This window comes from Lepus europaeus, chromosome 14 (assembly GCF_033115175.1).
Source record: "Lepus europaeus isolate LE1 chromosome 14, mLepTim1.pri, whole genome shotgun sequence".
In the NCBI taxonomy this organism is placed as follows: domain Eukaryota; kingdom Metazoa; phylum Chordata; class Mammalia; order Lagomorpha; family Leporidae; genus Lepus; species Lepus europaeus.
The window spans coordinates 46,470,854-46,495,910 of record NC_084840.1 but is presented as its reverse complement, the minus strand read 5'-3'; the positions used below and the strand labels follow the sequence as shown (position 1 = coordinate 46,495,910).

At 40.6% G+C, this 25,057-nt stretch overlaps 1 protein-coding gene across 4 annotated transcripts in view; it reads left to right on the top strand.

Moving 5' to 3' along the window:
* NEBL (nebulette) overlaps window positions 1-25,057 on the top strand; it is a 401,382-nt gene that overhangs the window by 342,393 nt on the left and 33,932 nt on the right. For 2 of the 4 annotated variants that reach the window (XM_062210544.1, XM_062210543.1), the window contains exons 12-19: window positions 2,543-2,653; window positions 6,191-6,301; window positions 10,393-10,503; window positions 16,078-16,188; window positions 16,347-16,457; window positions 17,891-17,995; window positions 19,962-20,054; window positions 22,541-22,633. The exons of the other annotated variants lie outside the window; for them this stretch is intronic. In XM_062210544.1, coding sequence (XP_062066528.1) covers window positions 2,543-2,653; window positions 6,191-6,301; window positions 10,393-10,503; window positions 16,078-16,188; window positions 16,347-16,457; window positions 17,891-17,995; window positions 19,962-20,054; window positions 22,541-22,633 — 846 coding nt within the window. The remainder of the gene's footprint in view (window positions 1-2,542; window positions 2,654-6,190; window positions 6,302-10,392; window positions 10,504-16,077; window positions 16,189-16,346; window positions 16,458-17,890; window positions 17,996-19,961; window positions 20,055-22,540; window positions 22,634-25,057) is intronic. 4 annotated transcript variants of the gene reach the window in all.

Genomic DNA, 25,057 nt, shown 5'->3' with positions numbered 1-25,057 from the left:
ACACAGAATCAGAAATGACTTTTCCTTTTCTGAAAACAAACCAGGGAGGGTGGTGGCAGCCTCCCTTCACCACACCTTCCTTCCCCTCTTCTTTGATGTTTGGTCACAGAAACATGTGTGTTGAGGACACTTTTATGTTTCTGGTCCTGTGGTTCCTTAATGCTCTTCTTGCTCTAACTAGTTCACTTTGTGCTTGCCAGCAAATCCTGGCACTTGTCATTCATAGTTACTATAGTCTAATGCCATGGTTCTGAATTAGAAATGGCAACAGTTTATGACTTGTGGTTTTAGCTCCTCATTTCTCATGATTGTCTTTTCTTCCCCAAGTTGATCCTCCACTCCTGCCAAGCGAGGCCTGTTTTCCCTTTCATTGTAGCCACTGGCAATTGGATGTCCTAGACCTAGCAGTTTCTCCAAGGCTTCCTGGCGGTGGGGATTCAGGAGAAGGAAGTCTTCCAGTAGAAAGACTTTTGAATGTATGGTCGAAAGGCAAGAGAAATAAGCTGTCTAAAAATCTTACTCAGACGTTTGATGGGAAGATGCCTTCAAAGGTAGTACTAAAGTAGGAGATACAAACTGAACCATCTGTCTTAGAGATGGATTTTATTCCTAAGAGATAGGTTTGATTAAAAGTCTCTTGATGAGCTGGCGCCATGGCTCAACAGGCTAATCCTCCACTTGTGGCACCGGCACACCGGGTTCTAGTCCCTGTCGGGGTGCCGGATTCTGTCCCGGTTGCCCCTCTTCCAGGCCAGCTCTCTGCTATGGCCCGGGAAGGCAGTGGAGGATGGCCCAAGTCCTTGGGCCCTGCACCCACATGGGAGACCAGGAGAAGCACCTGGCTCCTGGCTTCAGATCAGCGCGATGCGCCGGCCGCAGCGGCCATTGGAGGGTGAACCAATGGCAAAGGAAGACCTTTCTCCCTGTCTCTCTCTCTCACTGTCCACTTGGCCTGTCCAAAAAAAAAAAAAGTCTCTTGATGAGCCTCCTACAGTTGAAGCTGTCTACAGCCTCAGGAAATGCCACCGATATCTAACGCCAGGTACAGGTTTAATTCATGGGTTTTCTAGAAGAAATCTCTAAATCTGGCTTTGAAAAGTTCTTTGTCTTTTGGTTTACAAATAATAGCTCCCTTAAGAAAATAGCACACCTAAGGTGTTTTTTATTGTTGATTCCAGCTTTATCTTGGACAATTCCAGTCATAATCTACCTTCCTTAAGGACTTACTTCAGTAAAATAAATGTTTTCAGAGAAAGCCTTTTTGAAGTGAAAAAAATGGGTGAATAAATACACACACATTTATCATATTTATATGGCACTATACAAAGACTCCTTTAAGTCATGGAAACCCCTAGATTCAGCTTTGATTAGTGCCACATAAGAAAAGGACATTTCTCATTATTGATCTTTCGCGTATCTCTATGTTGTTTCAGAACGTTCTCAACACGACTTCTTCATTCGTTCCTGGTAGCTTTACAGAATATCCATAGCAGCCTTTCCTCATCTCTGTCATATGTTATTTATTAGAGCCATGTGTGACGTGTCTGTCATGTCAGGAGATAACCCGTTTTTCTTACTCTCCCTCTAGTTCGGAGAATTCCTCTATTTCTGCAGTTAACTTTCTTAGCAATAATTATGTAATGAACCTCAAAATAGCCTCTCATTTTGCATAAACTACAATCTCATGCAGAGTCTATTTATTGTTATGCAATTAGTGCAAAACACCTGTCTTGTAAAGTCTGGCCTTTGTTCTGGAACTATTTCACAGGGATGGATATTTTTAAATTAGAGTGACTGTCTTTAGAGTCATAAAGCATGGGCTACTGTTGATTTCCAAGCACATAGCTCAAATGCTAGATTTAAGTGAATCCTAGTGGGAGAGTGGCAGAGAGTATCAAAGAGATGGTGGTGGCCTTCCACAGTCACCATCAGCATTCCACTTTTGTTACCTAAAGAAGGATTTATCAGGTTCAAAAGAAGCTTATCCTCAAAGGGTAACCTGATTAATTTCAAATTACACAGAGTGTGGAGAAGCATTCTCAGTACCAAAGTCATTAAAGGAAAATACCCACTCCTCCTCTAGCAACCAGCCTCCATGAAATTTTAGAAATGGTCTTCCCTGGAGTCACAGTCACTGAGGACTGACAAGGAGCAGGATAATGGGCACATGACCATGATGGGACTTTGCTTTAAATGGGCTTGCACACCACCAAGTGTTTTCCCAGTGGAAGAACCCACTCCTTTCTGAGTGAGTTAATTAGGGGATCCAAATAGCCAGTCCTATTGGTTCCCCTCCGAACATCAGATCCTAGGCAAGTGTTGAGCAGCCTCATCAGAATGGTTTTCCAGAGAGAGGATTCTGCTTTTGTCTGGTAGAATTCTGAAATGTAGAATAAAGTGGAAGTAGTTTCTTGTTGATAAGAAAACTCCACGGTGGTGGAATTGTATAAGAAAGCATCAGCTTTATTTGGGAACTCTTGTTCTGTGTTTTCAGCAGTCACTAGTATTTCCCATGTTTAAAATTGTGGGTCTTATTTAACAGAAAGTTTACAGAGAAGATTTTGAGAAGGAGATTAAAGGGAGGTCTTCGCTGGATTTAGACAAGACTCCAGAGTTCTTACACGCAAAGTACATCACCAGCCTTCTGAGGGAGGTAAGCTCCTGCTGTTTTCTATTAAATATCTCCAAAGAGAAGAAATAACCCAGGAAATGCTTACCAGTTCTCTTCTGATTGTTTGAGATGTTAACTCTTTTTTCTTTTTTTCTCATTCTAATCTTTATTAATAATGTTTTACATGCTCATTAAAATCAGCAATGTCTATATGAACATTTCCATTTTAAATGGAGGGAAAAAGTCACCCAGATTTCCTTGAAAAACTTGAAAAAATATTTATTTTTTTGTTTGTTTTATTGTAGCTAAGAAATGCTATAAGTGGTTGGTTTTATAGCTTTATAGCAGTTAGGTTTTTTTTTTTTTAATGTTTCATTTGATTTACTTAGAGAGGAGAGAGAGAGAGAGAGAGAGAGAGAGAGATCTTCCATTAGCTGGTTCAGTTCCCTAATGCCTGTAATTTCCAGGGTTGGGCCAGGCTGAAGCCAGGAATCAGGAACTCCGTCCAGGTCTCTCATGTGAGTGGCAAGGACCCAAGCACTTGAGTCATCATTCAGTGCCTCCCAGGGCACACATTAGCAAGAAGCTGGATCAGAAGTGGAGTAGCTGGGACTTGAACCAAACCAGCACCCTGGTATTGATGAAGGCATCCCAAGTAGCACCTTAACTCCAAATAACAGTTTGTGTTTTAAAATTCTGAATACCGGTGGGACAAGCTTGGTTCTTTCAAATTTAGTTCTTATGAACAGTCTCTTAGCCACAGCTGTAGCTTCCCTGTAGGATTGTCGTAACATCTGTTATCACAAGTGAAATGCACACACTTGAGAACTGGATAAATTGTGTATTACTTATAAGTCCTTTGTGTTCTCAGTTGGGGAAGTATTTTTCATTTTATTCTCCCCTAAGCTTAATGTTTTGCCTCACAATTAATAATATATTAACTATGTTGAATGTGAAGTTGCTCAAATCTAACCGTAAAAAATGAGTTCATGGTCCAGCTCTCCAAAAGCTTCTCTGTTTTCTACATGTCTGAAAAAGCATCTTGGAGTTCTTTCAAGTCTGTCTAAATATGTTCTTGTATTGAGGGATGCTTCCTCCCAATATAAATGGAATATCTATAAATTATATATGCACTATGATAGTATGTAGTATAGGTTGTATGAGATAGGTTATAAATGGAATATATATGTAAAATGGAAAGTGAAATTCCATTTCACCCTGAATTTTCCAAATGAAGAAAGTATTGCTGAGAGAAATGTCTTATACCAGTGAAACAGAGGAGAACAACATTATGTGTCTAGAAGTACAGTCATGATCTTCTGTAGTAAGCAGAAGCCAGCTGCCATTTTACTGGCTCTAGAAATTTCATGTGATTCCCTGTTGTGATGTATGTTGTGCTCTGCTGTCTCTTCTCACTTTTAGTGCCTATAACATTTTTGGAGGTTGAAGGCTAAACAAATGCAGCTTTCTATCTTTATTTTTTTCTGTTTTAAAAGTTTGAGGTTTTTATATGACTTTTTTCTTTTAAAGATGTATTTATTTATTTGAAAGTCAGAGTTACGCAGAGAGAGAGAGAGAGAGAGAGAGAGAGAGAGGAGAGAGAGAGGAATCTTCCCTCTACTGGTTCACTCCCCAATTGGCTACAATGGCTGGAGCCAGGAGCCAGGAGGTTCTTTCGGATCTTCCACATGGGTGCAGGGGCCCAAGGACTTGGGACATCTTCTACTGCTTTCCCAGGCCATAGCAGAGAGCTGGATCAGAAGTGGAGCAGCTGGGACTCGTACCAGCGCCCATATGGGATGCCAGCACTGCAGGCAGTGACTTTACCCGCCAACCCCGTATATGACTTTTGTTTTAAAGGAGAATCCTTTTTATCATTTGTATACAAATGACAATGGGGGAGATCTATTTTAAGATCCATTAATAATTTTCATACATGCGGTTGCCTTTTTCTTCTACTCCTCCTTTTGTGTGTTATTTTAGACCTGTGGATTCTGAATGTGTGCATCAGGATAGAGAAGGCCCAAGAGATTATTGCACTAGTCTGCCACAGGCTGCTGGGACTGAATGCTGTACGGTGGGTGACTTAAACAACAGCCAGTTCTCAGGGTTGTGCAGAATGGGAAGTCCAAGATCAAGGTGCACATTGGTTTCCTGGTGAGAGCCACTTCTTGGCCTGTTGTAGGCATTAGCCCTTCCCTGTGGAAGCACAGGAAGAGACAGAGAACTCTGTTTCCTCCTCTCCCTTCTTAGAGACTTGGTAACCATCCCGGAGCCTGCACCTTCACAATCTCATCAACACCTAATTACCTCCCAAAGATCTCACCTCCAAATACCATCAACTTGTGTGTCAGGGCTTCAGTATACACATTCCAGGGGACTTAGGCATTCAGTACATAACAACTATGATTAGAAATCTTTTGATGAAGTTACAGAGATGTCTAATTTTAAAAACAAACTTTTGGTGACAATGAAATTATACTTTCCTTAAATGTAAGCATTTAGCTGTAAATGGGTTTTACATTCCTTATTTTATGGCTTTTATGTCTAGCATATTCAAAGTATCATTTTATACTTCATTTCACTGGATTCCCCCCATTGCCCTTTGACATTGCTAGATCCAGTATTTTTATTTCCATTTTGCCAGGCTGGACATCAAACGTGAGTTTCTTAAGGTCTTCCTGAAGGTCACACAACCAAATAAGTGGCTTTCACCCAAGTCATTGACTTAGCGCCATTTCCCAAATCATGAGTAGCCCATTACACTGTCTATTAAGCTATTAGTTGGGCAGAGGACAGGCTAATTTAATTATACTGGGCAAAGGGAAAATAACACGAAGTGAACCCTAGAATTAACTGGAACCAGATTTCTTGTCTTTAAGAAGGACATTTTGTCTTTCATCTTGCGTGTTAGTCATAAATGAAGCTTGGATGATTAGGAGTAAGATATCTGTTGTTTCTGTAATGTAGATAAATAAGAAACAAGCACTTTGTTAGCAGAGAAAAATAAGTTATGCATAAGATTTATTGATTTGTTTAGGATATTTGTATCTAGTTAAAATCCATTATTAAAATAAGCAAAGTTCTAACTAAATATTATCAATCTGTAAGTAAATATATGGTTTTACAAATTTTTTAGTAAAATGGAAGTCTTTAATTTTGGCTATATCAAGCCTTTTGATTTTGTAATTTTCCATTCTTTTTCAACTACATTCTTTTTGTAACTCATATTTTATAGATAGCTTTCAAAGAAGTACTCCAAATAATAAGAAGCATGTATGCTTAAGATCTTTCTCACAGGTTTAAGAAAGGACATCTTTTTATAAAATCCACTTTAGTACCAAAACATATTGGGAGAAAGGATGAAAGGGAGGAAAAAAGAAAAAGAAATGGCTAATACTGGAAGCCACTCTGAAGCTGACGGAGGAGAAATGAAGTGTCTGCATGAATCGCAGCTGTCTGATTCGTTTTATTCCTCGTGATGCTTCCTCCTCCTCTGATCTCTGGGAGACATGTAAAATAGTACACTGGGTAATGTGATTCCTCATAAGTTTTGAACTGTGCATTCTTGTCTTACAGAAGGAATATAAAAAAGATTTGGAAAATGAAATAAAAGGGAAAGGAATGGAACTCAGTTCAGAAGTTCTTGATATTCAGAGAGCAAAGCGGGCATCTGAAATGGCCAGTGAGGTGAGTATATTTAATACCTTGGAATATAATACCTTTCAGCTAATTTTCTTCACCTGTAACTCTTTCTCATACATTGTATACATATGTGGATAACTATAAGCAGCCATGTCTTAGTAATCTTTCCCTAGACAATCAATACTCACAATCTCCTTTCTTTGTGGAATGAGAAAAATGGCCATTTTTTCATTTTAGGGAAAATCTGTGTAATAAAACAAAATAGCCTTCTGAGATTTGCCTTGCTCTTTTAAGCAAGTAAAAGACCAAAGATTAGGCAGGTGTATCATCATGGTCTGTCTATTACTGCAGGTACCAAGTGCATGGGCTCTTCTGCTCATAACGCAGTTGACTCTTCTGTCCTTCCCTTGGTGGTGGGATGAGCTTCAGTAACCCTCGTTATCAAATGATAGCGCCTGCTTCTCACTTTCTGAGAACTTCATATAGGAAGGAATGGAGTTTCTCTGAAGTGCTTTCTGTCCTTTAATCCCTATGTTATGTTATTGCCTGGGTGTCACATAATGGTACTGTGCTTCGAGGAGAAATCTACTGAGTTTGGCACTGAAAAAGCTGCAAGCTTTGTCCCCATGTGTAAATCAACTGTGGTGGTGATGGTGACGACCGCCTTGTTGCTCAGATGAAAGCAGCCCAACTCAAGTTGGGTTCAGCAACAAAGGAAATGCGTTTAGCGCACAGAATAGAAAGGTCTGAAGATGGAGTTTGCTTCAGGTTGGAGTTCAGGTGGTGTCTGTCCCCTTCGCCTGTGGCTTTTGTTGTCTTCTTGCCTGGCTTCACTGTTGGGAGGCTGGCTCCATGTGATAACCCTATTAACCAGATACCCTGTGTATGGGTGGTCATCCCAATGGGAAGTGAGCCATTAAGGTCCTAGGATTGAGGCTCCTAGGATCAACTTCTGTCCTGTGTTCCCACCTCATGCCATCTTTGTGTCAGGAGTTTGGTGACTGTAATGTGCTGATTGGCCTCTCATGGTTACTGATTTGTTTAGTTCATGCCCTTTGTCATTTAACAGTGTCTTTAGCACAAAATATTCTAAATTCTTAAATATTTCAAAAATGCACATTAATCTTGGCTGTGTTTGTGCTCTTTAGATAAAGAAAACATTTAAAAAGCATTTCAGGGCTGGTGCTGTGGCATAGCAAGTAAAGCCACCACCTGCAGTGCTGGAATCCCATATGGGTGCCAGTTCAAGACCTGGCTACTCCACTTCCAATCCAGTTCTCTGCTATGGCCTGGGAAAGCAGTAGAAAATGGCCCAAGTCTTTGGGCTCATGCACCCCCATGGGAAGACTGGGAGGAAGCTCCTAGCTCCTGGCTTCAGATCAGCACAGCTCTGGGTGGTACAGCCAATTGGGGAATGAAACAGTGGAAAGAAGACCTCTCTCTCTCTCTCTCTGCCTCTCCTTCTCTCGGCCAGCATTGTAGCACAGCAGGTTAAACCACTATTTGCAATGCCAGCATCCCTTATCAGAGTGCCAGTTTGAGTCCTGGCTACTTGGCTTCAGATCCAGGTCCCTGCTAATGTGCCTGGGAAGGCAGAGGAACAAGCCCACACACTTGGGTTTCTGCCAAGTATGGTGTTTCTGGTTGGTTCTGGCTTTGGCTTAGTCCAGCCCCAGCTTTGTGGACATTTGGAGAATAAACCAGCAGATGGATGGTCTGTCTCTCCTTTTTTCTCTGTCACTCTGTCTTTCAAATAAATAAATAAATCTTCAGAAACAATAAAAAGCATTTTAGTGGAATTAACAATATGTGCAAGGAGTACAGAGGTGAAGGAAGTCTGTGACCCAAAGTTTCTGGATGGAGAGAGGTCGGAGGGAATTCCCTGGAAGAAGAGGGAGGTGCTGGTCATGGACAGCACATGTCCACTGGGCAGTTTTTGGTCTCTGGCCCATGCTGTCATCATTTGGCATCTCCATGTTGTAATCTTTGGCAAGCTCTTCTTTTTTTGATAGCATTTATTTAATAAATATAAATTTCATAGGTACAGCTTTTTGGAATATAGCTGTTCTTCCCCCCATACCCGCCCTCCCACCCCCACTCCTATCCCACCTTCTACTCCCTCTCCCATCTCATTCTTCATAAAGAATCATTTTTAATTATCTCTATATGCAGATCAACTCTATACTAAGTAAAGATAATAGTTTACACCCACACAGACTCAAAAAGTATAAAGTACTGTTTGAAGACTAGTTTTACTATTAATTCTCATAGTATAACTCATTAAGGACAGAAGTCCTACATGGGGAGCAAGTGCACAGTAACTCCTGTTGTTGATTTAACAATTGACACTCTTATTTATGATGTCAGTAATCACCCGAGGCTCTTGTCATAAGCTGCCAAGGTTGTGGAAGTCTCTTGAGTCCACAAACTCCAACATTATTTAGACAGGGCCATAATTAAAGTGGAAGTTCTCTCTTCCCTTCAGAGAAAGGTACCTCCTTCTTTGATGGTTCCTTCTTTCCACTGGGATCTCATAGAGATCTTTCATGTAGATAGTTTTTTGCCACAATGTCTTGGCTTTCCATGCCTGAAATACTCTCTTGGGCTTTTTAGCCAGATCTGAATGTCTTAAGGGATGATTCTGAGGCCAGAGTGCTATTTAAGGTGTTTGTCATTATATGAGTGCTGTGTGGCCTGCTTTCCATATTGGATCATTCTCTCCTTTTTAATTCTATGTATTGTTATTACCAGACAGTTGGTCTTATTTATGTGACCCCTTTGGCACTTATTCCTATCTTTATGATCAATTATGCACTTAAAATGATCACTTTAACTAGTACAATAGCATTAGTACCTGCAAATTTAATGGGATTTGGAATCCCATGGCAAGTTTTTAGCTTTACCCTTAGGTGTAAGTCTGTGGGAACATGTGCCAAACTGTACATCTCTTCTCTTATTCCCACTCTTATTTTTCACAGGGATCAATTTTAAATTGGATTTAAACATCTAAGAGTAATTCTGTGTTAAGTAGAGTTTAACCAATGGTATTAAGTAGAAAAAGAAAATACTAGAAAGAATAAAATAGTAAGCTGTTCCTCAACAGTCAGGACAAGGGCTGATCAAGTCATTACTTCTCATAGTGTCAGTTTCACTTCTACAGGTTTCCTTTTAGGTGCTCAGTTGTCACAGATCAGGGAGAACATATGATATTTGTCCCTTTGGGACTGGGTTATTTCACTCAGTATGATGTTTTCCAGATTCCTCCATTTTGTTGGAAATGACTGGATTTCATTTTTTTAACTGCTGTGTAGTATTCCATAGATAACATATTCTGTAATTTCTTTATTCAGTCCTGCAAGGTCTTCTATTAAGATGACATGTCTGGTCTACGTTCAGAGGTCAATCTTGTAATCATTTGTCCATAATACTTGGGACAACTGTTTTAAATTCTCAGTAGCAGAGTCTAGCCGATGCCCATGAATGGCAAGGTGATGGCAGAAACAGTAGTAAATGAGGCCTTCTCAGGAAAGGGAGGAATTGATATGAGATAAAGAAATGAAAATCCAAAAGAAGTGCTCAGTTACTGTGCACCCCTCTGTGCTAAGCTCCGTGCTATTTGCAGGTACTTTGACCTTTATGGTGGATAGATCCTTTCTGGAGCTGTTGTTATCCCCATTTTGTGATGAATTTACCAGATATGATAAGGAACATTTCCAGCATCTATTGAGAGAGTCACAGCTTCAGTTCCCTTCCTTTCTACTTGCACCTGCCGCCCTATCCTTTAGGTCCCAAGGCAGTTTGTTAGTGAAGATGAGTGCCTGGCAATTTCCTTTTTAATATGAAAAATCATCAGAACTTTATATACCTTTCTTCAGTGAGAATAACAATGATAATTCAAAGCACTTTAGGAAACTTACTTCCAGGCGAACATTCCTAATACAAAGTAAGCTGTGTTTCTTTCTCTCTCTCCCTCCTCTCCTTTTCTCTCCCTCCATTCCCCCTTCTTCCCCATTCCTTCCTTCCTCTCTCCCCACCCATCATCCTTTATATATTTGGCAATTTGCGGGTATCCTTGACTATAGGTAGTTGTTTCTCCCCCCAAGTGTCTGAATATTATGAAGTGCTGCCTTTTACAGAAAGAATACAGGAAAGACCTGGAGTCAGAAATTAAAGGGAAGGGAATGCAAGTTGGCACTGACACGCTTGAAATCCAGCATGCCAAGAGAGCAGCTGAAATCGCCAGCGAGGTGAGTGGCACAAGGGGTGCAAGCCATGAGGCTCCTGTTCTGGAGTTTCACAAAGTGTATCGACAGTTTTCTTAGTGCTGGGGATCTCTCAAAGGTTTGTTGCTAGTTTTATAGTTGGGAATGGAAGTCATTTCAGATCATCATGTTTATATGAAAATTGATAGTTTCATATCCTTCACATCAAAGGAAAGAGGGAAATATATTTTAATAAACTACACACATACACACCTCTACACACTTTATTACATAATGAATGCTTTTCATGTTCATCTATGCTATGATAAATGTTTGCTTAATATATTTTTATTAAAGCATAGATCATGTGTTACATGACATATCTGTGATTTCAACTTTCTGAGCAAAAGTTGAGACCGTAGTAGGAGAACAATAGCCGTTTTTGCGTGGTTGGATGTTTTTAAAGTAATCTGTTGACTTCACCACCGTGTCTGACATTTCTACAGAGTCAGCAATTTGGATTCAGGTATTATATATCCTGAATGACCATGTTCACTCCCCTAATACCATTTTCCTCTTCATGTGCTGCATGTAATAACAGGATGCTAATTTAGCGGTTTTGTCTTAGATGTTGTGAGATGATAGATATCCCATAACAAAGATGTATGAGTCAGAGTCCATGCGTATTTTTCAACGGAAATGGCCCAGAACTGGCGGCACACCTCTTGAATTTCCCCAGCGATTGTGAGACTGTGTAAGGGATCACTGAAGTGAAGAATGTTTGGGATGCGGTGGTTCTGTGAGATGTATTATGAGGAGAGACAGCTGGGGTGCAGGTTAAGTAGAGTTACTCACTTATCTCAAGGCTGCTTAGGAGGGAGCATCAGTGGGACTGTGCTGAGAGCTGTGATGTGGCCCTTGCAGTCAGCAAGAGCTCAGTTGGATTGACCTCTGCCCAGGAAATCCAGAAGGCCACAGGTAGCTAATTGACTGCTTGCATCCCTTGGGTGGGGCACTGACAAGGAAGCAGGATGGCAATGATTGGCTTAGATGATAGAACCAGGAATGTTGTGGGGTTCTTGGCCTGTGAGTGTTCCATTTAGAGATGGTAGCCAAGAGCTGACTTGAAATCTCCCACACCTTTTGTCCTTCCCCAGTCTCTTCTTCTCTTTGAGACAGACCCATTGTTTAATTTTGCTATAGTGCCTTCCAGATCTATTTTAATGTATGTATAAATTAGCATACACATGCATATAGATAGAATTAAAATATTTAAGTGGGATCATATCATGCACTTTATTTATTCATTTATTTATTTATTCATTTTTACTTAGTATCATGGGCCCTTTTCTGTGCATCCATGGATTCAGCTAACCATGAATCTAAAGTACTTGGGGAAAAAAACTGTGCTGTGCTACACACGTAGATCCTTTTTATCCTTGTCATAATTCCCTGAAAAATATTCTGTAACAGCTATGTAGATAGTATCACAGCATATCAGTTGTTACAAGTAATCTAGAGATGATTACTCGTATATGGAAGGATGTGTATAGGTTATATTAGGTCATATGCAAATATTACACCATTTGATATATATATATATTTATTTATTCATTTTCATTTTGTTTGAAAAGCAGAGAGACAAAGATTTTTTTTTTTTTTTTTTGGACAGGCAGAGTGGATAGTGAGAGAGAGAGACAGAGAGAAAGGTATTCCTTTGCCGTTGGTTCACCTCCAATGGCCGCCGCGGCCGGCGCATCGTGCTGATCTGAAGCCAGGAGCCAGGTGCTTCTCCTGGTCTTCCATGCGGGTGCAGGGCCCAAGCACTTGGGCCATCCTCCACTGCACTCCTGGGCCATAGCAGAGAGCTGGCCTGGAAGAGGGGCAACCGGGATAGAATCCAGCACCCCAACCAGGACTAGAACCCAGTGTGCCGGCACCGCAAGGCGGAGGATTAGCCTGTTAAGCCACGGTGCCGGCCAAGAGACAAAGATCTTTAATTTGTTCTTTTTTTAATTTTTTATTTCATAAATGTGAATTTACAAAGTGCAACTTTTGTATTGTTAATTTGTTCTTTCATTCCCCAAATGCCCACAATAGCCAGGGCTAGACCAGGCCAAATTTAGGAACCAAGAAATCAGTCCAAGTCTCCTGTGTGGGTGGCATGGACCCAAGTACTTGAACCATCATATGGTGCCTTCCAGGGTGCATGTTAGCTGGAAATGGGATTGGAAGCAGCAGAGGTGGAACTTGAAGCAGTCACTCTGACACTGGATGTGGCCATCCCAAGCAGCGACTTACTGTGCCAATGCCCATCCCTCAGATCACTACTTTGAATTCTCCAAGATTTTTCTTATGATGATGAAGGGTTTGCATCCAGTATTAGTTTAAGGGACCTTGGAGCAGGGGGTATAGAATTTAAGGCTAAAGAATGTTTCAAAAATCACCCTTTGGGTTGGCATTTGGCCTAGTATTTAGATGTCTGCCTCCCATTTCAGAGTGCTTGGATTTGATGCTTGGCTCCAGCTCCTGACTCCAGCTCCTGGCCCATGCAGGCTGTGGCAGGCAGCAAGGATTGAGTTTTTGTCTCCCAATTTTGGCCTTGGCCTAACCCCAGCTGTTGTAGGCATTTGGAGTGTGAACCAGCGGATGGGAACATGTACTTTCTCTCTCTCCCAGCCTCCCTTCTCTGCCTCAAAAAAAAATAAAGAAAAAATTTTTTAAAATAATCCTCATGGGAGTGAGAGTTGAAACCAGCTAAAGCTTCCCTAGAGAAAGGAATGTAAAAAGAACAAATATTTTGTATTTTACCTTTTTACCTAAGAGCAGGCTTCTAAGACATACTTTTCTTATATAAAGTTGGCTTGTTTTAATATTCAGGTATTTCCTTAGCATGATAATAGATTTATTTACCTAATAATATGCTAATTTGGATCTCTGTGTTCTTTGGGACTGTATAGTAGGAACATAGAGCAAATTTATTTACTGAGCACCTAGAGAAAATACGCACAGAGGAGTTGGCTGTATCATGGTTACATGTAGTCAAAACCAATTTTGATAATGCTATTATTATCATTGCAATCCAAATACCTTATTTGCATATAATTGTCATCACATCATGTTCCATTTGGCCAAATTGTCAGACTCTCCAATCCTTTTCAACTAAAGTTTAAGATTCTGGCAGTTTATTGTGTGTGTGTGTGTGTGTGTTTATGATTTTTTATTTATTTGAAAGGCAGAGTTACAAAGAGAGAGGGAGGGGCCGGCACTGTGGCACAGTGGGTTAAAGCCCTGGCCTGAAGCGCTGGCGTTCCATATGGGCGCCAGTTCTAGTCCCAGCTGCTTCTCTTCTGATCCAGCTCTCTGCTATGGCCTGGGATAGCAGTAGAAGATGACCCAAGTCCTTGGGTCCCTACACCCGTGTGGGAGACCTGGAAGAAGCTCCTGGCTTCTGGCTTCAGATTGGCACAACTCTGGCTGTTGTGGCCATCTAGGGAGTGAACCAGCAGATGGAAGACCTCTATCTCTCTGTCTCTACCTCTCTCTGTAACTCTGTCTTTCAAATAAATAAAAATAAATCTTTAAAAAAAAAAAAGAGAGAGGGAGGGAGAGGCAGAGCAAGAAAGATCTCTTCCATCCACTGGTTCACTCCCCAAATGGCTGCAATGGCCAGGGCTGGGCCAGGCTGAAGCAGGAGCCAGGAGCTTCATGTAGGTCTCCCACATAGGTTTGTCGGTTTGTCAGTTTGCTTTTAATATTTGAAGTTTATTTTTCAGGTACAATCCATGTAGTATGTTGTTACACTAATGACCCCAAATAGTTAAGCCTTCCTATATCTATAGAGTTTGACTGTGGGACTTTGTGGATGTTATGGAACATGGTTCAGAGGCACTTGGGCAGGAGGGTTTGCCCAAGGGTTTGTCTAGGAATGTGAGTGCCTTCAGGTTGTTGATTGAAACCTTCTGTAAGTTTTGTGGTATTTTGTTGTGTCACAATAGTAAATAACTGGCACAACTGGTATCTTAACAAGTGTTAGGACATGCCTGTGTTTGAAACTCGAATTGGAAGCTTCCAATTGGAAGCTTCTTCCACAATCAGTGCCTCAGTTTCCACATATATTGTCCTTCCAGTGACATGTTTTGTCTCAGGGCTTTACACAGGTTTACTAACAGCAGTTTTTGAGACACCGTAATAATAGAATGTTATTATTCTGAAAGTTCAACATTATTACTTGTACTTTTATTTAGGAAAGTGAGATTAAGAGTCTAATAAAAGCAGATGGGATTATGAGAAGAATATAGGGAAAATACAGTATTTCTCTGAGATTGAGATTTGTTTATCACTTTTCAAAATGTAGAGCTCTGGCTTGCCCCTGGAAGCAATGGGTGAGATCAGATGCAGCCTAGATGTGCAGTGGGCCAGGCCATTCAGGTGTGTGGAAGTGCTGCTCCGTGAGTGCCCAGTGACAGAATGCACCGACGGCACGGTTCTCAGAAAGCATCCTCATCCTCCAGTCGGGCGTCACTGTGACTGATGTACCTTCAGTTCTCAGACGGGCTTTCTCCTTTGATTTTCAAAGCGGCTTCCAGCAGCTCCTGGGCTGCATCCTTCATTCATGTCCACAAGGAAAGAGGCAGCCTCCTCTGGTGTCTTCTGGGGAAAAGAAAAGTACCCATCCTAAACCACTAAACCAGTCCGGCAGGGATGGGCATGGGCTGGAATAATTTATTTAAACCAACCTCACCGCAGCTGAATGGCTTAGAACAGGGAGTGGTGAGGTACCCATTGGCTGTAATCAAGGAGACCAGGAAGGGTAAATGATGTGGTCAATCAACCAGCAATGACAACACTTTTAAAAATATATTTTGAGGGGCTGGCGCTATGGTGCAGCCGGTTAAAGCCCCAGCCTGCAGTGCCAGCATCTCATATGGGCGCCGGTTCGAGTCCCGGCTGCTCCTCTTCCAATCCAGCTCTCTGCCATGGCCTGGGAAAGCAGTGGGAGATGACTCGAGTGGTTGGGTCCCTGCACCCACGCGGGAGGCCCGGAAGAAGTTCCTGGCTCCTGGCTTCGGATCGATGCAGCTCCAGCCTTTGTGGCCATATGGGGAGTGAACCGGTGGATGGAAGATCTCTCTCTGGGAGTGAACCGGTGGATGGAAGATCTCTCTCTCTCTCTCTCTCTCTCCCTCTCCCTCTCCCCCTCTCTCTGCCTCTCCTCTCTGTGTGTAACTCTGAATTTCAAATAAATAAATAAATAATCCTTTAAAAATATATTTTGAGCAAAAAACAGCACTTTTACAGATATATTTTGTTGATATTTATCAACTTAGTTAATAAACAATAGTTTTTATCAAGTTTACCAAATGGACATATAAAATTTTCTACCAACTGGCTGTTTTCTTTCTTAATTCATATTAGTAGAAAAACACCTCCCACTGACTTGTGAATAAATCATTCCAAGTCATGTTCCTATCCCAAGTAAAATTTCCTTCTTGTGCTAAAGAAATAAACGCACAACTTAATAGCAAATTACGTGGCCCTGATAGCAACATCATGTCAGAGTTCCAGCAGTTTTTCTAATGGTTTTAGAGCTCTCACTCCGTGTTTCATTTTCTGTAGAAAGACTATAAACGAGACCTGGAGACTGAGATCAAAGGGAAAGGAATGCAGGTCAGCACGGACACTCTTGACGTGCAGCGGGCTAAGAGAGCATCGCAGATGGCCAGCCAGGTAAGCGGGTAGTGGGACAGTTTACAATGACTACACTGGGTTGTGTCTAGAAAGAGTCAATGTCACTGTTCACATGGGTGGCGTTGATATTCAGACACATAATGTCTTAATTGCTATCAAAGTTAAGCAGAGCTCTGAGATTATTTTCTCTTTTTTAGAAACAATATAAGAAGGACTTAGAAAATGAAATTAAGGGGAAAGGAATGCAAGTGAGCATGGATATCCCAGATATGCTTCGAGCCAAGAGGGCATCTGAAATCTATAGTCAGGTTGGTAGAGTGAAGATGATCAATTCAAATGTCCCCTCATCACGTTTGGTGTGTTTCTATGATTTGTATCTTTTTGATGGTGTTGGCATTTAAAGTTAGTTCACTCTTGCTAACAAACTGGGGGCCAAATTTGATTAACCTTACTAACTAAAAGGAATGTGGTTGTAGATTCAATTCAGTGAATATTATGAAATGCCAGAGTCCCTCCTGTTTGTGGTACTCCTTGTTTTGAATCTGGGGACATTCTGACCACACATTGCACACTTGGCTTGAATTTCTCTTGCTGATACTGCAGAAAAAATTATTCCAAAGATTTGACTTTTAATTATTTACTTCATAAGGTTTATGATTATTAAGAAAAACCTCTCTACATGAAACAACAGTGGTTAACACTGTCCTGCGTATCAGATGAGAATTAATCCTAATTAAAAATAAGGGCAGAGCTGTGTCTTCTTAAAATGCAAAGTATACTTGTCACATATCCTCTAGAAAAACTGCATGTGAGAGAAATAGTCGTCACAAAAGAAAATATGGGGGAAGAAGTTATTTATAAAATCTAACTTGGACAAAGATATTCATTAGTGAATAATATCCTTGCTGTAAAATATACATGGGAAAATATACGTGGGAAATAATGAATCCCAATGGAACAAAATAGTAATGGAATAAAAGAAGAATGAAAAAAAAAAAAACTAGAAATGTAAGAGCTATGTGATCCAGCAATCCCACTACTGGGTATACACCCAAAAGGCAAGAACTCCTTGTATCAAAGAGACACCTGTGCCACCATGTTTATAGCAGCATTCTTCACAGCAGCAAAAATATGGACTCAACCAAGGTGTCCGTCATCAGGTGAATGGATAAAGAAAAAATATATGTACTATGGGATGTTGTTCAGCTACATAAATGAGTGTGGAATCCTGTCATTTGCAGCAAATGGATGGAAGTGGAGGACATCATGTTGTGTGAAATAAGCCAGACACAGAAAGACAAATACTGCATGTTCTCCCTTATATGTGGGAGCTAAAATTTAAAAAAAAAAAAAAAAAAAAAAAAAAAAAAAACAACAACAAAAAACCTCAGTCTGAACACAAAGTGTTGATTACTGGAAACTTGGAGGGAGAAAAGTTTTTTGTATTAATAAAATAAGGTGAACCTGAGTGTGGCTTATTAAGTGTGACCAAGATACTAGTAGGAGATGTTGATAGGGGAAATGGGGTGAGGGCTGTTATATGGGAACTTTTTGTATTACTACCTCACAATTTTTGTTTGGAAAATTTGAAATAATAATAAGTATTTTTTAAATATGTGATTTAGAGCCATACCGTTTGGTAGACTTGGAGGATGTGGCATCTTTCTCTATCTGTATGTGTGTTTTTTATAACACATACACACAGAGCTTCAGTTTCATATTAACTGCTTGTGTCTTTTAGAAAAAGTATAAAGATGAAGCGGAGAAAATGCTCTCTAACTATTCCACTGCAGCAAATACTCCTGAAATGCAGCGAATCAAGACCACTCAACAAAATATTAGTGCGGTGAGTTTCAGGAAGTACTTGTCTGCAATATTTTCAGTATCCCTGCCTTCTGACTGTGACCCAAAAATTCCATGTTTAGGTGTGGAATTTTCCACCTGGGCATCATTTTAGTACTCAAAAATTTTCATGTTTTGGAGCATCATTAATTTCAGATTTTTTGGTTAGGGTTATTCAATCTATATTTCTTTTCAATTACTCTTTGAAATTTTATGTTGTGTTAGCAGTGGCTTTTACTGTCAATGTCTCATTGTTGATTGCATTACTTGCATTTTCTGTTGAATTGATTATTTGCATTCAAAATAAAAATATGAAATATTCTCATAAGTTATAATTTATCATGATTGCTTTATAATTACAAATTCACATTTTCCTCTTTTTGATAGTGAATGTAAAAATTGAACTCAAGAAATAATCTTTTTCAAAAACATTATTTATTTGAGAGGCACAGAGATAGAAAAAGAGAGGAAGCTAGCTCCCAGCTAGTGGTTCACTCCTCAAATACCCACAATGGTTGGGGCTGGGCTGAAGCCAAAGCCAGAGTTGGGAACCAGGAATGCAATCCAGGTCTCCCATGTGGGTATCAGAAACACGATTACTTGAGCTATCACTGCTGTCTCCCATGGTCTGTATTAGTAGTAAACTGGAATCAGGAGCTGGAGGAGGAAATTGAGGTCAGGGACTACCAAGTCAGATGTGGTCATCTTAGCCACTTGGCCAAACACCCAACTCGAGATCAGGAAAGAAACCCCAGTCTTCTACCAGATTTTTCTCTGAAGATGACAGTAGTCATATGAAGTAATTTCTTTCCTGATAATTGCTTATTTACATGGATAGTATATCTAGGGATTACTAGTTTATAACCAATTCCTAGAAGTTTATATTTTTGTTTTGCAGAGTAGAAATCTCATCAGCATCATTAATTAAGAGATTGAACCTATGGTTAGTGGATGCGTAAACTTGAATTCTCTTCTAAAATCATAAAAAAAATTGGCTACACACCCAATGTAGTAATGGAGAATTATCTGAGTTATTTAGTAGTTAAGCAAATGTCTCATCAAAATGTATGAACTATTAAGTTTGAGGACTTCTGGAATATTTTCCACATCCTAATTACTTGGCAAGCTCTGGCTCTCAAGGTGTGCTGGTCAGGAGCCTCAGGGTCTCTGGAGAGAGGGTTAGGCTATGCTCAGAAAGGGAAAAATCTGACTGGCTGGATCAGGGGAAGAGGCTCTATTTGCCCAGGACTCCACCGAGTCCATGGTAGTCTGTATTTCTATCTTGTGGAGGAAAGCACCTGTCATACTATACTCTCCCACCCACAATGGCGCCCACACGGCAAGGGATGGAGCAGTTCTGTCCTCCTGTATCTGTCTTGTGGTCACTCTGGTTTTCTGCAGAGCACTTTTTGTTTTCTTTGTGTTTGGAAAGGGCAGATGCTGAAAGACACAGAAAGATATGAGGAAGGTTAATAAGTCAGAGGAGGTGGAAGAAAATAGATGGAAGCGATGTGGATGGCGGAGCTGATGTTGTCTGGAAAGCACAAGGGCATCTTGGTATTTGGAGAATAGTAATTGTTCAACATTTCATGCTGCTTTTGAATTAAATGGAACTGCTTAGGGAGCTTTGGTAGTGTGTGTTTTGATTTTTCTCATACATGTCTTTAACAGATATTTTTATTTTATGAATGAAATTCTACTTTACTAACTTATATTATTAAAAACAAATAATTTGCAGCCAGGCAAGATACCAGCCATGCTCTAGAACAGGCATCAGAGGGTTATTAGTATGACCATGGCATGTGAGACCAAAGTTGGACATTTATTGTCATAATGACTCATATAATGTTACTCCTCATAAGTAGAAGCAGTGTTCATATCACTGAGAAATTGTCTTTCTTTTATAAGAATCAGATCTAGGACTTGGATTCTAATAAGCTTATAGTTATTTTCTTTGTCTTATCATAAAGGTATTTTATAAGGAAGAAGTGGGAGCCGGCACAGCAGTAACAGACACTCCAGAGATGGAGCGAGTGAAGAAAAATCAGCAGAATATTAGCTCAGTAAGTTTTCTATAGCATCAGTTATGCTTTCTAAAAGCAAACACAAGCTTGGTAAATGTTTTTAGTTCATTCCTTAACTGGCTGCATTTTTCTTTCCTTCTTCGCTTGAATGTAATGCTGTTTGATCAAATATCAACGTCTGACTTTCAGAATGAAAACTATATCCCTGTTCTCATTGAACTTAAATCACCATTTCATTCTGATACATCATGGTGAAGAAGAGAGAGATCACAGGAAATCTAGGACTACATTTCATCTTTTTGCACAGAATTTTAGCTGTATGAATATTTCAGAGAAAGAATACAATTTAGAACCTCTCCACAACTTGGAGGAAAGAAATTTTTACCTTATAGAATGGTTATAAAAGTCCCAGAACATTTATGATGAATAATTGCTGTCCTTACCAGTAGGTAATGTTCCATATACATTTAATATATTAGGTTTTTTTTTTTTTTTGTCAAGGAAGTAAATTAAAAAAAGGAGGTTCTGTCCTTAAACCCCCTTCCCTGACTTCTCTCTTCATTTCCCCTGGAGACAGAACCTCCCAGAACTTTTCTATAAGCAATCCAAGTAGAACCGCCGAGATGCAGCTGGTCCTTTTGTGGCATTCTGAGAACATGAGCTCATGTGTGTGGGGAGCGAGTAGGAGAGGAAGGTGATGCTGTAATAAAACACTCTTCAAAATGAAATGAGAAAAAGTCTGAGGGAGACCAGGCCAATAAAGTCTGTGCAGCGGCTGGATAAAGCTATCTCCTGCAGAAAGCTCGGGAAAAGGACCCGAGGTGGGAGAAGGGGAGGGGGCGTCGGGAGGGGTGGGCACGCTTGGGGCTGCAGGAGGAGCTGGTTTGGGAGAAGTGCAGCATGCCGGTTCGCTCCACTTTCAGGTGGCAAGACGGGACGTGTGCCCATGCGGGTACTGCGATAGAACGCTGTAAATGCTCTGTAGCCCACAGAGAAGTGACTGTGCCATTTGATGAGTTTCAAGTGCAATGAAAAACAAAAATGTTCCTTTCTAATCATATTTTGCTCTTCACCCGAGGAAAATCACACGAGGTAGTACAGTATATCATTTCTCCTCCCAGCATCCCAAAGCCTCTCCTGACAAACAATAAATGCAGAGTCCCTGTGTCTCTGTGAGGCTGGGCCGTAAACTCCTGCTTAGTATTCAAATGGAAACTTGCCCTTTCAAGATTAGCCAGATCTGTCAAACCAAGATATGATTTTCTAACATTTAAACATCTCGACATTTTCTGTCTCCTCCAGGGTACAAGCCTTTCAGCTATTAGCTCTCTGTGTTAAGAACTGGTTTTAAATTTTATTTAGAAGTAGCCTTTCTCAGTGAACTTTCAGTTTAACTATTGTGGGCCTGGACTAATATTGACATTGTTGCTCATATTAAATCCACAGACACTAAGGCAGAGAAGGTACCTGAGGCACCTGCTTGATGACAGCGTGATTTGGGCTTTGTAATGAAACATTATGAAGTACCCTGTGAACATGTGCAATTTTTATATCTGTTGAAATTTTAAAAAATAATGTAAAATAGAAAGTCACTTTAAGTATTATCAAAATGATTTTTGAAACCATGTTTTATGTCATTTTAAACATGTGCCTCTTAGGCCTAGCCTGTCCTATATATTTGCATATATGTGTACTTTTTCTCAAATGCAACCGTCCATGAATTCTAGACATAGAAAATCCACCTGAAATGATGGCATCACTGATCACATAAGCGCAAAGAGCTGCTCCTTGTCCCAGGCATAGCCATGTGCTCGTATTACCGTTTCTGTGTTGGGTCTTCCTCTGAATAAATCTGAAGGGGGCGCTCTGGAATGAAGTGGATGCCAGGATACAGGGCTGCTTTTCATGACAGGACTGTGTGTGTAGAGGGCGCCTCCCGACTTTCTGGCCCTGGCCTTCCTTACAGCGGTTGGTGCTTCCAGTACATTTCTATCCATCTCCCATTTTTTTTTTTTCTGTCTTTTTTTTTTATTATTGTGGTCACTTTATTTGTTTTCCTTATTCTGCATAATTTACGAGCTCTTATTCAGACAAGGAGTGGTCCCAAGATTCTGTAACTAACTCAGTGTGACTTTGCCTTTAAATACATGTTAAATTTTAATTAACACGAGTAGATAGAAACTGCTGCTCAGATAGAACATAACAAACTGCTATGTGAAGATACTTTGCAAAGTTTTCTGTGCATCTGCATAGTGATAAAATTCCTTTTCCTGGTAACATTTGCTTATTTTAATTAAGGAAGACCTCCAGTAACGGGTAGGTGAATAGACATGAATTTGCGTGTACTTTGGATAAAGGAACCCTGAAAGCATCAGATGAGATAAAAAAAAATGCATTCCTGTTGAAGAAAAAGCAGTGTTGGGATTTTTAAAATCCAGTTATGTATAATTCCAAATATTGAATTCTTGAGTATTTTAAGCTTTATGTAGACCAAAGTTAACACAGTATTCTTATAAATTGTTTAGGTGAAATACAAAGAAGAGATTAAACAGGCAACAGCAATTTCTGATCCTCCAGAGCTAAAGAGAGTTAAAGAAAACCAGAAGAACATCAGCAATGTGATTTTATTTCCTAAGTATTTTTTTCTCTTCTGTTATATAAAATACATAAAGAGAGCATGACACCTGTACAGGTAAAGCCCCATTTCATGAATACCATTGCAGGAGGGTCAGATCCCCGAACGTGGCGATGACACTCCACACATCTGGTACACACATCTGATGTCCTCTGGGACACATAGCCCAAAGCTTTGTGTATGTTTATTGATAAAAGAAATGTATGAGTGGATGTGCTGTTTTTGTTTTTGAGAGAATTCGAAGATGAGTGAGATACACTGTAAGGTTAGGAAGCCTAGGAGATGCAAACATCAGAATAAATATCTTATGCATTATTAAGTTCTATAACAATAATTAACTGTTGCGTGTTTACTATGCTTTTTGAATATATTACATTTAATTCTAAGTGCTAATACACCTTGCAAAGTGCAGTAGGGAACCCAGAGAAGGAAGGCTTTCTCCAGGGGAGAGAGGAGCAGCCTTGGAGAGGAGTAACAGTGGAGTTAGATATTGAAGAACTAATCAAGGTCTGGTGTAGATTTTGTAAGGAAAAGCATTCTTGACAGAGCAGATTTAATATGCTCAGGATCCTGGGGTGGGTGTTTAAGATGCCTGCATCCCAAATTGCAGAACTTGGGTTTGAAACCTGACCTTGGCTCCTGACTTCAGTTTCCTGCTAATGCAGACCCTGGGAGGCAGTGGTCATGGCTCAAGTAGTGGGGTTTCTGTCACCGCTGGAGATCTGGATTGAGTTCTGGCTCCTGGCGTCAGCCTACCTCCAACCTTGACCTTTGAGGGCATTTTGGGGAGTGAATCAGGGCGTACGTTTGACTTTCCCTCTTTCTCTCTGTTTAGCCATCTCTCTTTCTGTGTCTTCCTGCCTCATAAATAAGTATGTAATAGGTTCAGAACCAAGCAAGGCCTGTTCAAGGAGAAGTTTGAGTGTGATGCTTACCTGGAGTGAATAGTGGCAGGAGGTGCTGATGGAGAGGGAAGTTGTGATACCAATCATAAAGAAGTGGTGTGTAGTCCTACAGAATCCCAAAAGTGTACCTCATAGATCATTATGCATTTAAGATGTGAGGTGGTCCACTCATGGTGAGTCCTTCACTTAGTGCTCAAGTTATTTGGCTGTGTATCTTCTTCTAAAAGAAGGGCTGGGCAGTTGCCAACTTACGGTGGGAACATAACCCTCCCGTAAAATAACTGCATTTGAAAATAATGCTGAGTTCATGGAATGAAAAAGTCATGTTGTCAACAGCAACGTCGGTGTTGCTGATAGTGTGTTTCTGGTGTGGTGGATGGAAAGTACTGTGCAAATGGCAGGAATTTGTTGAACATTGCAGCCGTGGGGTAAGGATGAGGTCCCTGGACTGCGGGTTGATTCCAGCTTGAGACCTTGCTTGCTGTATGATGTTCACAGCCCCCCAATCTCTCTAGGACTGCATTTCCTCACAGAGAGTCCAGTTTTCAATGAGATATTGCCTATAATGTACACAGCATGTTTGTGAATGGATCAATATAAGCAGGCTGTGAAGATTCTTCATATCAAGTTTATTCTGCAAACTTAGTCATGCCAAAGAATGGACTGCAGTAGTTTCTCTCTGTCAGCCATGCTGTCAACATATTCTTCCCCTCTGAGCTCAGGGTCAGCTTTCCTTGTAGGTTGCCATCGATGGAGATTAAGCTGATTCTTTATTTACTTTAGCAATCATCTGGTCACAAAAATCTGTCTAAAGTCTCAAGCCACATTCCATGGCATAGAGTGGCACAAGGGGAAAGAGGTCACGTGGGAAGGAGCTCGACCTTTTTCCATTTATCTTCCGGGCTCACTTTGATGTTCACTACCAGGGGTGTACGTTTCAAGTCCATATTCTCTGCAGGCCCACATGGGTCTTGTGCTACCTTGTAAAAGTAAATCCCCCAATGGTAAATTTAAACTCCAAGAAAATCATTATTAAGGCTGTCACTGTGGAGTTCCTCACAATGGGATTTTAACCCCTAGTGCTACTTTGACCTGCCCCAAATTGATTTGCCACAATGAGCCATTCTGTCCCTGTGTCTGATGCTTATCCACTTCCTGGGGTGTTGTGACCTCACTGGGAAAGCTGATGCTACAAACGATGGGGCTGAGCCCCCCAGCTCAGAAAGGACACCCCATGCCCTATGCAGTAGATCAGGCAAATGTCCATACCACGGGGTCCGAGAGCAAGCCTTCCCCTTCCAGTGTTGGAACTTCAAAGAGAAGGGAACTCTGAGGATTAGGCTTTCTTTACGTACTGGCAGTGTAAAAGGGCAGGCATAGGATTGGTGTGCCCCTCCTACCCATTGGTAAGAGTCCAGAATTATGAAGTTAAAATACAAAGTGGTAATTTGATGATCATTGCTTTAGTGCCACGAAGAAATGAATTCCTGGGAAGAATAACT